A 14,187-nucleotide genomic window follows, 5' to 3' on the forward strand; every position below is an offset into this window, starting at 1 on the left:
TGTCCCTGGTGTCTAAAAGGCTACTAAATTTTTTTGTTAAAATTTTGTACTTTTTTTCCCCTTACATGTTTTGTCCCCTGCATTAAATGAACTTAGAATTTACATAAAACAATTTGGGTTGTTCTGGCACAGTGCTTATATCAGAGGCTTTCTTGTCATTTGCTCCAATGTGATGAAGACTGTACTCTGTTGCTGCAGGACAGTGGATCAGGAATGAAGCAATGGTCACTTGGTCAGAAAGAAATGTTGATTACTGTGCAGAAAGGAGGAGAGGAAAAAAGACCTTGTGATGTGTTTTTGTTTGGTTGGAATGTGCTGCTAGAACGCAGTAAGGGATGCATGTTTTACTAGTTGTGGAGAATTCTGAGGACACGTTTGATCCAAGCTTTGCGTAGACAAAACAGATAAGCAGATTGTAATTGAGGTCTGTGAGCCCTTGGAAAAGATTGCTAATTGTATGTTTTTTCAAAGGATCAAGATCTTATCAATGTCATGAAAATTGTGCAGGACTACTGGGAAAAGAAATGTGACTTTAGAAGCAAGTTGAATTAAATATACTTGAAAGGCCTCTTTCTGATGTGCAGAGCATATTTGCAGTTATCTGCAGCTGAGGGCCACATTGCCCCCACCCTGCAGCCTCCATCTCACACTGTGCTGGTGACAGAACCAAAAGCTTTTCCTCTTCCTTCTGATCTCATCCTTGCTATCACTGAGATTCCTTCATGGAAGAGCAACTTGTGCACCAGATTGGCTATGAACATATTGAATCTATCACATCAAAGAAATAGTTGGAGGATGGCGTGAAGACTCTGCTTCTTTTTAAAGTGATCTGTACGGGCAGATCTTTTGAATCCCTGTGTAATTTTACTGACTTTGATCAGAGTCCATACAGCTGTAGTTGTTTTGAACAATCAGATGTCACTGTTGTGCTGTGAGGGTTCAAGCATGGTGTTTTCCTTATTTGTTAAGACTAATGTTGCTACTTATGTGTGATATGGCAAATTAATTAAATGTTAATATTTTGGTACTGATCGGCTTTAAGATCACTTCGCTTTTGATACATAGCTACCAGAAATTCTGTGGGAACATAGGTAATTACTTTTAAAACTGGTTTTGATTATATAGAATAATTGTATGTTTGTCTAAAATGTTTTATACAATGCGTCTCTAAACTTAAATACACACATATATTTTCTAGAATTATTTACTAGTGTGTGGCAGATACACAGCTGTGAGTCATTTACATGAAGAGCAGGCAGATTTCTGAAAATGGAATGAAAAGCTTTAATAGCACTATAGAGATCTGGTGGAAATTTATGTGCAAATGCCCTTTATTATATGATCACCACCACGTAAATATGTAGCTTTGAAACAGCATTCCAAAGCCCAAGGTTTCATATTCAGATATTAGAAGGAAACAATGTCATTGCTTGCGCAGCTTCAAGGCCATATCCTTTTGTGTGTTTGTGTTGGGATACAGCCTTTAATTACACAATCAGAATTTCTCCCTTGAGATTCCTAGTTTTTCAACTTGGTTAACACTTAGTGCCTCTTCCCATGGCTCTCTTTAGATGTCTCATTGTAATAGTGACCTCTCTGGTGTCCCAGGCAGCTCTCTGGCCATTGCAGTGTAGCACCTTTGGTGTAGGGTTAGAGAGAAGATTTCTGGACAGCTTTCAGCTGCCATAGGGAAGAGACTGTCCTCCCTTCTCCTCATTTCCCATTCCATTTGCTTCATGCCCTCTCATTTCAGTAATAGTACTGGGGAAACAATGTGTTGAATGGTGAAATAGGAAATATGAGAACTTGCCCGGCTTCCTCACAGTTCATCATCCAGGCTGGAATGTTTCTCCAAGAGCACAGATGTGGGTGCTTGACCTGATGCTATGGTGGTGGTTGGCAGTGGTGGGTTGGTTGGTGCTTTTTCCAGAGCAGCCTCCTGTCTGCAGGTCTCACAGTATTTGCTGAAGGGGAGGGAAGATAGAAGAATGGTGCATCCCCTTTCTGGCTCCCAGGAAGGAGTTCTGTATGTTTACAGACTCATTTGCCATTGGCTCTTGTTACTTGGCTTTGTCTCAGTTTTTTTCTCATTTCTCACAACTTTCTTTGGTCATAGGATAAATGCTGATTTTAAATTATGGAAACAGGAAGCCTGCAAAATAGGCTTTAATTTTTGAAAGTTAAATTAGAGAGAAAAAAGTTTTTTCAAGCATAGGCACAGTTGGAATACTTTTGCATTAATTAATATTACAAGCTTATGTTTGTAATGGAAAAGTTACTTTGAGTAAAAAATATTGTTCTTCCTGATGCCATTAGCACTTCTTCATATATTATTCTTCATTGTATGTCATTCCTGGGGAAGGTTAGGAAGTTAGGCAGTTTGACAGCTTCCATGTGTGGTAGTATGGAAGCTTAATCCAAAAACCTCAATTCATCAAAGATACTGTATAAGTGCTTGGAAAACGTTATGGCAGTCATGTCTGAGAAAAGGGAGAGAAATGCTTCATGTGGTAGAAGTGCCTGCAGGGAGTGTCCCAAGAGCAGGGCTGGGTTCAGCCAGATGACTCACTTCTAAGTGAATACTGGAAGCATTCCTCTTCATGGTTTGCTCTGAAATTCATTCCCAATTATTTGTGTGTACCTTCTCCATACACAGGAGCTGTTGTACTCGGGTTTTGGAACCTGAAAACAAGCCCTTTATTGATGATGAGGTCAGGACACTTCTGGGAATGGTGGCTTGTTGGCTACCAGCTGCTCCCCAGCCAGAAGGAGGTTGTCCTTCTGTTTTGATGGGTTGTGCTTTGTTTCTTTTTCTTACTTTAAAAAAAATAAATTTACACTGTCTGCTTTGATATTTCTTTGTGATGGGATTGGTAGACTGTAAGAATAACTAGCAAAATGTTCCAAGACAGAAGTGTGTACATGCTGAGTGTCCTCCACCTGGAATCTCTGCACTGCTGCTTGTAGAGTCAGTAGATCTGTGAGCAGTGCTCCCCTTCCCATTCAAGTGGGGTAAGAAATTGGCTTTTAAGGTTGTTTGGGCCTTACAGCAGTTTCTGTTGGTTTCAATTTTTTGTTGTGGCACATTTGGTGTAGATGAGAGAGCCTAAGCTGAAGTTGGAAATAAAAGCCTCAGTAACAAGTAGCAGTGAAACAAGCACCTTCATTAGCCTTCCTTTCAGTTACACTAACATAAATAGGAGAAAGCTCTGACAAGATCTTCTGTGTACAACTGTCGGTAGAATTTAGTTCAGCAGCCAACTCCTTAATTATTGGATTGTCTAGAGTCTGCAGCTAATTCTGCCCTTTATGGCATTGCTTTTTTTATGCAGTACATTGTTTTGGAAATAATACTGAGATACCAGCACTCCCAGTCTGAGATTTGAAAACAGTGTTTTTGAATCAGCTGGTATTTGTCACTATGTACCCAAATATTAGTAATGATTCAAAAAACTCAAATGAATTATTGAGTGGTTGTTAGACATGTTTAAAGTCAGTTTGTACAATGACATGATGAAGAAATACTGAAGCTGTAGGGCACATGTCTGGTCCTGTAAATCAACTTGAAAAGCAGAATCCACTGATTTGAGGGAGGGTTTGTCAACAGTTGAAGACCAACCAAGTGTTAGTTCAGAAAAATGTAATATCAAATCATACCTTTCATAATGAATGTCCCAATCACAATGAGTCACGGTTGTTTTCACCCAGACCATGAGTTCATGGACAAAAGCATGAAAAGAAACTTCTGTACTTGTGCATTTTACATCCTTATTTTAAAAGTGCCTTGCTTAAAGGTTAGTGATTACTTTTATTGACCTACACTGATGTGCCTTTGGTGAGTTAGTTAAAACATATCTCCAAATAATACCAAGAGAAACATGACTCTTGTTCATATGCATATAAAAAACTTGTATGAATTATTACTTAGAAGTATATAAAAGAGCAGATGTGAACCTCTCCATGTGCCTTGAGAGGTCCTGTATGGTTCTTAGCTAGACATTTAAAGGTGAGTATGGTGTGAAAGACTAAAGATTAAATATATCCAGACAAGGATTAATAAAAACAGTGAGTTAATTAAAGTTCTGTTAAGTTTTGGAAGGTTTTGAAACTGGGTTGATAAGTGACATATCCTTTTTGTTCTGTTTAAGAAAGATTGATAATCTGACAACATCCAAAGTAATTGTTTTACAAAGCAGGTGGAGGGTTGATAGAAATAGCACTTTTGGGGGTGAGGGAGGCATTGGAGCTGTCTGGGCCTTTTGTCATGGTGGGATTTTTGTGCTTTCCTTTTGGTGTAGATTTACAAGCAAAAGATAGTGAAGTTGTCCTTGCTGGGAAAGGACTGGCTGTCACACACAGCACTTTACTCACTCATGCTGTTTTGAGCTGCATGTTATCACTCCATTGAGATGCTCACTTACCCTTACTAAGAAATTTGTATTTATTCTTAAATTTATTATTATTGCTCATCATCCTGACAGTAGTAGCTTGCACCATCAGACTGATTTGGCTGTGGGAATGTTGACAGTTTTATTTTTAAATATTTGTAAGAATTGAAAATTAGTTCAAGATATCTCAATCTAAAATTCTTATGAACCAACTCTGCTTAAAAAAAATTAAAACATTCTTTCTTCTGGAAGGTCAGGGAGGTCTGTGAGGTTACCTGGTGGCTGCACAGCTAGCCACTAAACAGAAAAAGGCTGCAGAAAGGATGGTCCATCAAGGAAGGAGAGAGAAATTATCCTTTTTCTCTGTGTGTTGTTCAGCTGCTGATGGGAGCAAAATGCTGTCTTGAGATTTTCTGGTATCTCTTCAGCCTGCAGAATGTCAACATTCACAGGCTTCTAAGGGGAGTGTGCCAAGGCAGCCAGAGCTGTGGAAGAACGTGTTGCTCAGCATGCCCTTGAACAGCAAAATCCTTTCTAGGGTAGAGGAGGGCCCTCCTGATGGAGGCATGTTGTTAAGCCTTTGATTATGCAGAAAACTAAAGAAGAGCAATCAAACTCGAGCACCAGATATCATTTGGCAAACCATGAGGGAAATGATTGCTGGTTATTTGGCAGTGGGAAGGTAGCAAATGGCTGTGCTCTAGTTGTGCAGGCAACGAAAATACAGCTGGGATTATAACCCAAGGGTCAGTCTCTGCAAACCTGCTACTCCTTAGTACGTGCTAGGCACTGTCTTGAACTGATGCAAAACCCTCCACATTTAATATATGTTTTAAAAGATAGCCCAATAAAATGTAAATTTCATTCATAAAAATATGAACGTCAAAACTACCATTTCCCTGCCAGCAGCTACTCATCTGCTTGCACTTGTGTCATGTTTCATATAGCTTTGTATAATGTAACAGTTTCCTTTATGGTGTTGTGGCTTTCAATATATATGCATGCCTATGCTTTGAATACATAATTTAGATGACAATTGTAATGTGTATCTTTTCATCTCCTCACTACAGAAGTCACAGCTCATATTACACATTAGTGTTCTATGCCAATATCTTATTTTCATGGTGAAAGTTATTTTACCAAAACCAGTAGTGATGGTATTTCTTTTGACAGAACAAATTTAAATTTGATGGTATTGTGATTTATCACAAGCTCTCTTTTATTTAAGGGGAGTATCAGATATGAGCTCCGTGTTGGTTTTGATAGGTGATTTTTCACATACTTCTGTCACAGCTGAAATTCTCTCTGGCATTCTATTTTACCAGCTTTTCATTATTTCCCCTTACTGTTGTGGTTATGTAAAAAGGACAGTTGTTGTCGTTTAAATTTGCTTTTCCTTCTTACATGGTTCTCTTGTGTATGTCCATACTGGGAATATGAAGTAGTGAATAATGTTGAATTTCTTTTAAATGCAATCCAAGAAAAGTAAATTTGTCAGTTTATGCAGATAGTATAGATTGGGATAAATTGTATTTCAGTCTCACCTAAAAGTTTATTCAATGTTTAAGTTTTGTGTGCATTTTATATTTTGTGGTTTTAGCCTAGTTAGGTCTCATTACAGTCTTTTAAGGAGTACTTTTTGCAGTATGTAAGACATGTTTAAACATAGTTCCCAAACTTGGTTTTGAAGCCAAAGTAAATGAGGTCTTGTAGCGCCACATTCCAGTGATTCTGACACCAGAAGAGTATCTGCACTAATAATTTTTTGTATTAAAGTGGCTGGATTTTTATAGGCCTGCAAGAAGCAAGACTGGACTCTGACATGGAGGAACATTTCAAGGCACTAACAAATGTTTTCAGGGAATCTTTTTTCCTCTCTGGGAAAATAAAAAACCCAACCAAGAAAACCTGAAAAAGCAAGAAACTAATTTTGACAAAAAGTCAAATTATATTTTACAACAGACTCAATAAAACTAGTTTCATTTAATTTTGTTTAGTGTTTTATTTTTGTTTCAGGTTTCCTGCTTCAGTCTGTAGAGATACTTCTGCCTTTTTGTGTATTAAGAATTATGCCAAAAATTATCTGAGCACTTACACAAATCAAAACCCCCAAGTATTTTGAAATATTTGCTTAAGTGGACTTATGTATGTTTTAGGTATTTGAGTGAATGTGAAACATTCAATTTTCATCATATTTGCAGCCCAGTTTGCAAACTGAGATTTTTGTCCGGGATAAAACAACAAAGAAACCTTGTAAAGGTGACAAACCTGATTCATACCAGGAAAGTGGATTAAGGTACAGATAACAGATGAGAGCTGCATCAGCTTGGCCTTGTATGGCTGTGCTGAACTTTGCCAGATAGAAAGAAGGATCACTTTCTGCTGTCAGTGCCTCTCGCTGCAGGGCAAGGGAAGCCTGGGCCAGGCTGCTGATGGATGTGTGCCCAGCTGGTTTTGGGCTGATCAGCTCTTCTGCCATCCCTAGATGTTGAGGGGAAAAGGATGTGGGATGTTAGACAATCCAGAGTACATTTTTCTTCTCATTGTTGTAATAACAATTACGTGTTTTATAGTGTTGATTCTTTCAAATTTACAATTAAAGAGTCCTCATCTTGTTTGCTTTCAGATTCTTCTCATTCTTTTCATCGAGATGAGACCATCGTTATTGCCCTGGCATCTGTGTCTGTACTGGCTGTTCTCATAGCTGCTCTGTTCTTTGGATACAGGATGCTTGCAGGTAGGGCTTGACAATATTTTTGGCTTTGTTTTTTTTCCATTGTTTGTTTGGCTATTGCTCAGAGCTATACTTAGGTCTTCTGTTCTCCTCAGTCCTGTTATATGCTTGTACATAATGCTGCTCCCCTTTCTCCTCTCTGACATTTTATGTGATATTCCTTTTATAACAGTTTGGAGAGAGTTATGACTTCTCTAAGCTGGCATTTTGGGACCCATTTTTCTTCTACAAATCCTCTGCTCAGCACAGCTTAAGTGAGGTGGTGAACATGCTTTATAGTTATTGCCAGTGACTTTGAATTATCAAAATAGTTGTGTAGCAGATATCTGTAGTTTGTGGCTTATCAGCACTTCACTGCTCATTTTGCTGACTTTGAGAAGATTTTACAGGACTTCTTTTTACTTATTTCATCCTTGCCTACAATATGTAATTCTGCCAGGTCCCAGGTAAGTTGCATTTTTTTCACTTGGAGCATGTCCAGAAAGGAAACTGGCTGATTTCCTCCTCACCCTCTCCCCCAGGAGACCGTAAACAAGGTTTGCACAGCATGAACATGATGGAGGCAGCAGCATCAGAGCCCTCATTGGATCTGGATAATCTAAAGTTGTTAGAGGTAAATATTCAACTCAGTTATTAATCTTCATTTTTATTCAATATAATGCTTGTGGTCATATCCCTGACATAGTTACAGAAATGAGTGTATCAGTGCTCCTGTAATATTTGCTTCTAAATCACAGCTTCAAGAAGAAATTAAAATTAAAAAAGGGTTATTGTAGGTACATTTTGTCTAATTTTTTTAGTAATGTTCTTGGCATTAGCTAGAACATGTTTTACCTTGAGAACAAAATAAGAAACTCTGGCAGGTAGTGGGGAAAATTAGAAGGTGCTATATTTCAGCATTGCATCAGAAGATCCATCTGTTTTGCTTGACATTGCTTGCTTTTAATACAGTGTCCTACTGCAGAAATTTAAAATTCTTTAGTAACACTCTTGGAAAATAGAATTTACTGCACATAGGGCAGTATGTTTTAGTATATGGTGCATTTCTGTGAAGTCATTCTTCCCTGTGGGGCGCTATCCAGCTCCATGGCAACTAGAGGCCAACCAGAACTTTCTGCTCAGCTTGGTGTTAGATATATCATCACAAAACTGCAAAATGTTATGCTTCCAGTTGGTATGCTTGATATAGCATATGGAATTTTTAAAACCTTTTAGCCAGGAAAAAATGAGTAGAATGACTGAGATGCAGAGTGGTGCTTTTCTTCTTTTTCCCAGTGGAAACCCCACCTGGAGATGCAGACTGCAGACATGCAGTGTGAGTTGCTCTAATGGTGACAGCACTGATCAGCAAAGAACCTTAGGTGCCTTCTGACACCAAAAAAGGACTTGAGGCAGAGTTTAGGAGAGTCTATCAGTGGGTTTTGTAGAAGTGTGCAAAGCCCCAGATGAAAGCACTTGTACTGATAATGCAGTCTTGGAGAAAGCTGTGACTTTCTCCAAGTCTGAAACTTGGCAGAGAGAAATGCTACGGTGTCTTCTGTCCTGCTTCTTGTATCCTAAGGAGCTGACCCCTTGCCTCCAGTCACAGGGTGTTGTAGGACAAATGTTTTAACCTGTGCTTGCCTTTGGACATCTCTGTGGGTAGATTACATTGCATATTCATACCTTGAATTGATTTGCTGCTGCTTTGTAACCCAGTGATATCAAAGGACTGAGAAACAGAAAGTCTCTCAATTAAATGGTACTTTATTTATAAAAACTTTCCTGTAAGACAATTTTATAATCTTTAGGAACATTACTTTTGTTATCCCTTCTGTTTTCTGTTCCTCTTCTATTTGTAAGTATTTTAAAAGTTTAAAAAATGGCTAATGAAATCCTTACAGTTTCATGTGTGGGTCTTCCTGAAAATTATTTTAAATAGGTGCTTAAATTCTTATGTAGTTGGAATTTTTTGAGCTTTAGAAATGAGGGCTCTTCTTGAAGGTGGCCCTGCATTTTGGCTTAGAGATTGCTTCTTTGTTCTGCAGTTACTATGGAGATGTGAAAGGCCATTCTTGAAGACTGTCTAATATAGTGGGGGCTAGAATAAATATTCACAGGTAGTCAGGAATTAATTACTCCCTTCTGTTAAAATCTTTTTACCTCTTTTGGCATCTATTTTGCACTACAAATGCATATTTTGTTACTACTAACCTGAAAGTTACAGCTTATAAACTGTCCTAAACCTAAAATATTTCCCTTAAAGTCTGTGATTTCTGGAGTGAAATGAAATTGATCACATAAAAGCTATAAATCTTTAGTAGGCAAAAGTTGTAAGAGAATTAGCAGCACTAAACAGATGTGTTTTATTGATTCTGTATATAAAAATACTGAATAGATTATTTATTATATATGTATGGGTATTCAGATTATAAATCAATTTAGTAAAGCCTATGTTGGCTTGTGCTGAGATTTCTAACTTCAAATAGCCTCTATGAAAGCATTCTATTCTAATTCTGGTTTTCATTACAAAATACTCGCTATCTTCATTGTTCTTACAGTGTAAGTCAGGATAAAAGTTGGCATACAATTCTTGTAGAGTGAAAACTCAGGTTTTGTCTTCACCTATTATTTTGTGAACGAATTGTTTCTGTTTTTCAGCTGATTGGCCGGGGGCGGTACGGAGCAGTGTATAAAGGTTCCCTAGATGAACGCCCAGTTGCTGTGAAAGTCTTTTCTTTTGCCAATCGTCAGAACTTTGTCAATGAGAGGAACATTTACAGGATTCCGCTGATGGAGCACGAGAACATCGCCCGCTTCATTGTGGGGGATGAGAGGTTCACTGCAGACGGCCGGATGGAATATTTATTGGTGATGGAATATTACCCCAATGTAAGTGCTTCAAGAAAATCAGTAGGGTTGGTTAAGAATCCTAAGAATAGCCACATGAAAAGGATGTACTTTAGGTTTTGGTGGTGCCTCTTGCACAGTAATGTAAAAATAATCCATATCAATGACAGTTTTAATGGATCTTATTGTGGGTTACTGTAATACCTTTTTAGACTTCCTGATTAGTGCTACCAAATGTAGTCTTACAAATTCCTAGCTCTGGAGTACTTGGTCTTGGTTTTGGTGCAAGGTTTTTTTAGTCAATTTTGTCTTTATTCAATGACAGAATTTGAAGAGCTGTTTTTACTTAAAAGTAATCTAATAAATGTAAAACTTCTTAATATTAAGACATTATCTCTGTCTTATGGCATTGTTCAATAGCTGTAAATAATGGGTTTTTTTACAGTGAAATGTAATAGATACAAGATCGTTGTCAAATGAGTTTATGGTACTATAAATCATGGTGACTTTTTATCCTGGTATCTTCTTTAAAGCTTTCTGTAGCATATACTGATGATGTAGGACATGTCTTAAGAAGGCAGCCTTACTTTCCAGAACCTTCAAATCTCATCAGCTAACTGAAGGCTTGTATTTCTCAAATTCATGGATTAGGGAACTTCATGCTCTGTGTGTGTACACACATATACAGAAACAGAAACCTTTAAAAAATACACAGTGTAAATGTGAATAGCTTTCCTGAAACATCATAAAATGTATGTGGGGGATATATGTATGAAAATGCAAAAAATGGTGTCTCAATTTATCTTGGGGGAGTTTTTTGCCTGTATATGGGAAAGAACCTTAGTTATTCAATTAAATAATTTTCTTCAAGCTTTTTAGTCTCAAGTAAGCAAACTTGTATTTCCTGCATAGTGTGAAGGGAATGGCTGAAGCCTGATCTTTTATGGAGGCCAGTATCTTTTATGGACAACAGCTGCTTATTTGAATAGCAGAAAGGAGCAGGACAGTGCTACATAGCAATAATGATGGCCTGTCTTAGGGTTTTTTAGGCTCTCTGCATATGCTTGTATTGCAAGTTAAATGCACACATGTAAATACATGCCTTAAACATAGGTATGTATTTACACACTTGTGCACTATATACAAACTTAAGGCAGCAAAGCACAAATATAAAAAGTGACTTAACTGAAACTTCTAAGTGAGAACACACTCTATCAGGTCAGCTTGCAAGACAGGCATCTAAGAAGAGGTTGCAGAAACTGGAAGTGACCATGAAAAAGGTCAGTTGTGCCCATACCAGATGGACAGTGGCAAAGCATGCGATTCTGACAAAACTGGCATGTTTTCATGTAATAAAATGAAAGTTAAGTAAAATCAAGTGGGTATTCTGCTCCTAGGAGGCATGGCATAACTGTCTTCAGAGGTGATCTGGTTTTGCTATTTTCTTGAATGAAAGGATTTTCAGTTGAAATGTAATTTGATTGAAAATTGTGTCTTGTTGCTTATGTAAATAGGCTCTGTTAATGACCTGATTAAATGTACAGATGAAGCTTATGACTTCATATTATCAGATTCCTTCCCAATGTGGTATTAAGAACAGCAAGATTAGTCTAAAATCAATCCACTGTTGTTTGGAAGTCATTGGAAAAAGTGCACAGCAGGTGTAATTAATGCACAGTGTGATCTGTATTTTAGTGAGCAGATGTTCTGTTGTATGTGGAGTTAACAGCAGAAAAGGAAGCCTGCTGTGGCAGCCCTGCTAGAAGGGAATTCCAGTGTTCAAACTGGAGCCATAAATCTGATTTCAATAAGGACTAACCAATACAAGATGTGCAGATGAAATATTCCCCATCCAAAACATCATTCTCCGTCATAATACTTTCCTTCCTGAAAATAAGAACACATAAGCCAGGGGATTTTTACACGGAAAATTGTTCTTGGTGTTTCCTTGGTGAAAGCAAGACAGATAGGTTTGAGCCAGGTTGTGTTTTTATCCAAACATGCCCTCAGACCAAAGGAAATAGGGAAGTAAAAGGAATGCTATGTGCATTTATCAATCAGCATGCTGTTCTGATGGGACTTTGAGGTGTAGCAGGTCAGTAAGGGAGTCAGTTGTAAAGCATGATGTGGTAGGAAATATGTAATAGCCACAGAATTATCACCCCAGTAGTCAGACACTCTTGTCTCTTCAGAACAACAGAAAAAGTGTTCTAAAACACAAATAGAATCTCTGGTTGTTTAAAATATCACTTTTATCAAAAGTTAAAGTCAGAATGAATATCCCCAATTTAATGTGTAACTCATGACTCACAAGATAGTCTTAAATACAAATGTATCTCCCTCTAAATCTTGACTAAAAGTCTTCCTGGTTATCATTTTAACTTCACTAAAAGCATAAAATCACAGACTTCAGCTGGCTTAAAAAACATCTAGTGGTGGGCAGGCTCTGCAGCAGAAACATCTTGAAGCTGGTTACAGTGAATACTTGCCAGTCACCTTATGACAACAGTCCTGTGGCCTCCATTAGAATGGGTTGAAATGTCAACCCACTAAGCCAAGAAAAAAAAACAAAGCTTAAGTAATAATGGTCTAAAGCCCACATTTTAGAAACCCAGGCTGTTACGTCAGCAATTACCTTTATTCTGTTCTGCAATAAGACTTTTATAATTAATATCATTTTTTCTAGAGGCAGTCCCTGCTATTCTGTGATAAAATTCATATTTCACTTTAGAGAAATGAAATGGCAGCACTGGAATGAAACTTCGGTGAAATACTGTGTTTTAAAACATATGGGTAAACTCAAAAGCAGTTACAGGTTTATACCTTTTAGAAGCAGTGGATAAAATTGAGTCTCCAAAAGATTTTGTGTTATTCTACTGGATAATGATTTTAATCTGTGGGGTTTTTTTTGTTTTTTCTTTTTCTGGGGTTCTTTTCAGGGTTCTTTGTGCAAATATTTGAGTCTCCACACAAGTGACTGGGTGAGCTCCTGTCGTTTGGCTCACTCAATAACGCGGGGCTTGGCGTACCTGCACACGGAGCTGCCTCGAGGAGGTAAGGCCAGGAAGGGATGCAAAGGTCTCAGTATATTCTTATTTCTGTCAAGTCATAGATTCCAGCCTTTCTTTTATCCTACTGTGAGTAGGAATTGATGAATGTAGATAGAGATTGCTCAGAACTTCTGCTCTGTTCCCTGCTTGGGAACAATGCTGTGGCTCTGTGGCCCTTGTGTGACAGCCCTGGGTCCGAGGTGGGAGAGGCAGGAGGAGGCAGAGCTGTGCAGTGCTGCTGTATCATGGCAACAGATTACTGAAGAGCTGAAGCACTGCCTGCCTCTCTGGCAGAGGGTAAACAGATGAGGTGTTGTCTGTTTTTGCAGTTCAGAAATCACCAAAGCAATTTTTAGTTTGTGTGTGAACCGTATGCTATCAAATTAAATATTCTAACCCCTCTGTAGTTTTATTTATCATGTCTCTGGATTTTTGTTTGAGAATTTGAGCCTAATCTTTGCTGTGTACAAACAATACTGCTGGATTTTCTGGTACTTTATTAGAGTACTAGCTGTGACAATGTATTGATTGGGATCTATCTATATCTGCATGCATGCTTCACCCATATTTCAGCAGCTGAAGTATCATAATTATAAAGTAGATATTCTGAGATCTATCAGGCTGCAGAATATGGCCTGGCACTGAAATGTTAGGGTTTTGGCAGTAAATAAAAGGCTGGTTTCACTATATCTCCATTGAGGTGCTAATGTTTGGATTAAAATTTCAACCTATATATCTCAAATCTTAAGCATAAGCACTAGCAAAGAATGACAACTAAAGATGCTATTAAAAGTGCTGAAAATACTCATATCAGTATTCCTATGTGCCATTGAAGCTACAGCTATCATCTTAACTTCATCATTTTGAGATGTGCAGACAGGTGTGTCCATTAGCAACCAGAAAATGTGTAAGCTTTCCATCATAAAGGAGAGACAGCCACAGTCTGTGAATGCTAGGAGGGAACACATGGAGTAGAATGAATTCCATACTAAAATGAGTTCTGTACTGCTGGCTGCTTTACTAACAAAATAAATTAAAAATAGGAACAACTGAGATTATTCTTTGGAAAAGGTCAGATCCATTGCAAGATGAACATGTTCAGACTCTCTGGAATAATATTGTCTGCATACCTTGTGAATAAGTGCCAGTGATAATTCCAATTGTAATGTAAATAGTTGGTACTGCA

The 14,187-nt window shown here is 37.9% G+C and overlaps 1 protein-coding gene across 2 annotated transcripts in view; it reads left to right on the top strand.

Moving 5' to 3' along the window:
* Positions 1–14,187, top strand: part of BMPR2 (bone morphogenetic protein receptor type 2) — a 104,251-nt gene that overhangs the window by 72,718 nt on the left and 17,346 nt on the right. For both annotated transcript variants that reach the window (XM_059475747.1, XM_059475746.1), the window contains exons 4-7: positions 7,015–7,125; positions 7,644–7,735; positions 9,763–9,993; positions 12,891–13,005. In XM_059475747.1, coding sequence (XP_059331730.1) covers positions 7,015–7,125; positions 7,644–7,735; positions 9,763–9,993; positions 12,891–13,005 — 549 coding nt within the window. The remainder of the gene's footprint in view (positions 1–7,014; positions 7,126–7,643; positions 7,736–9,762; positions 9,994–12,890; positions 13,006–14,187) is intronic.

Source organism: Ammospiza nelsoni, chromosome 7, assembly GCF_027579445.1.
Source record: "Ammospiza nelsoni isolate bAmmNel1 chromosome 7, bAmmNel1.pri, whole genome shotgun sequence".
NCBI lineage: Eukaryota > Metazoa > Chordata > Aves > Passeriformes > Passerellidae > Ammospiza > Ammospiza nelsoni.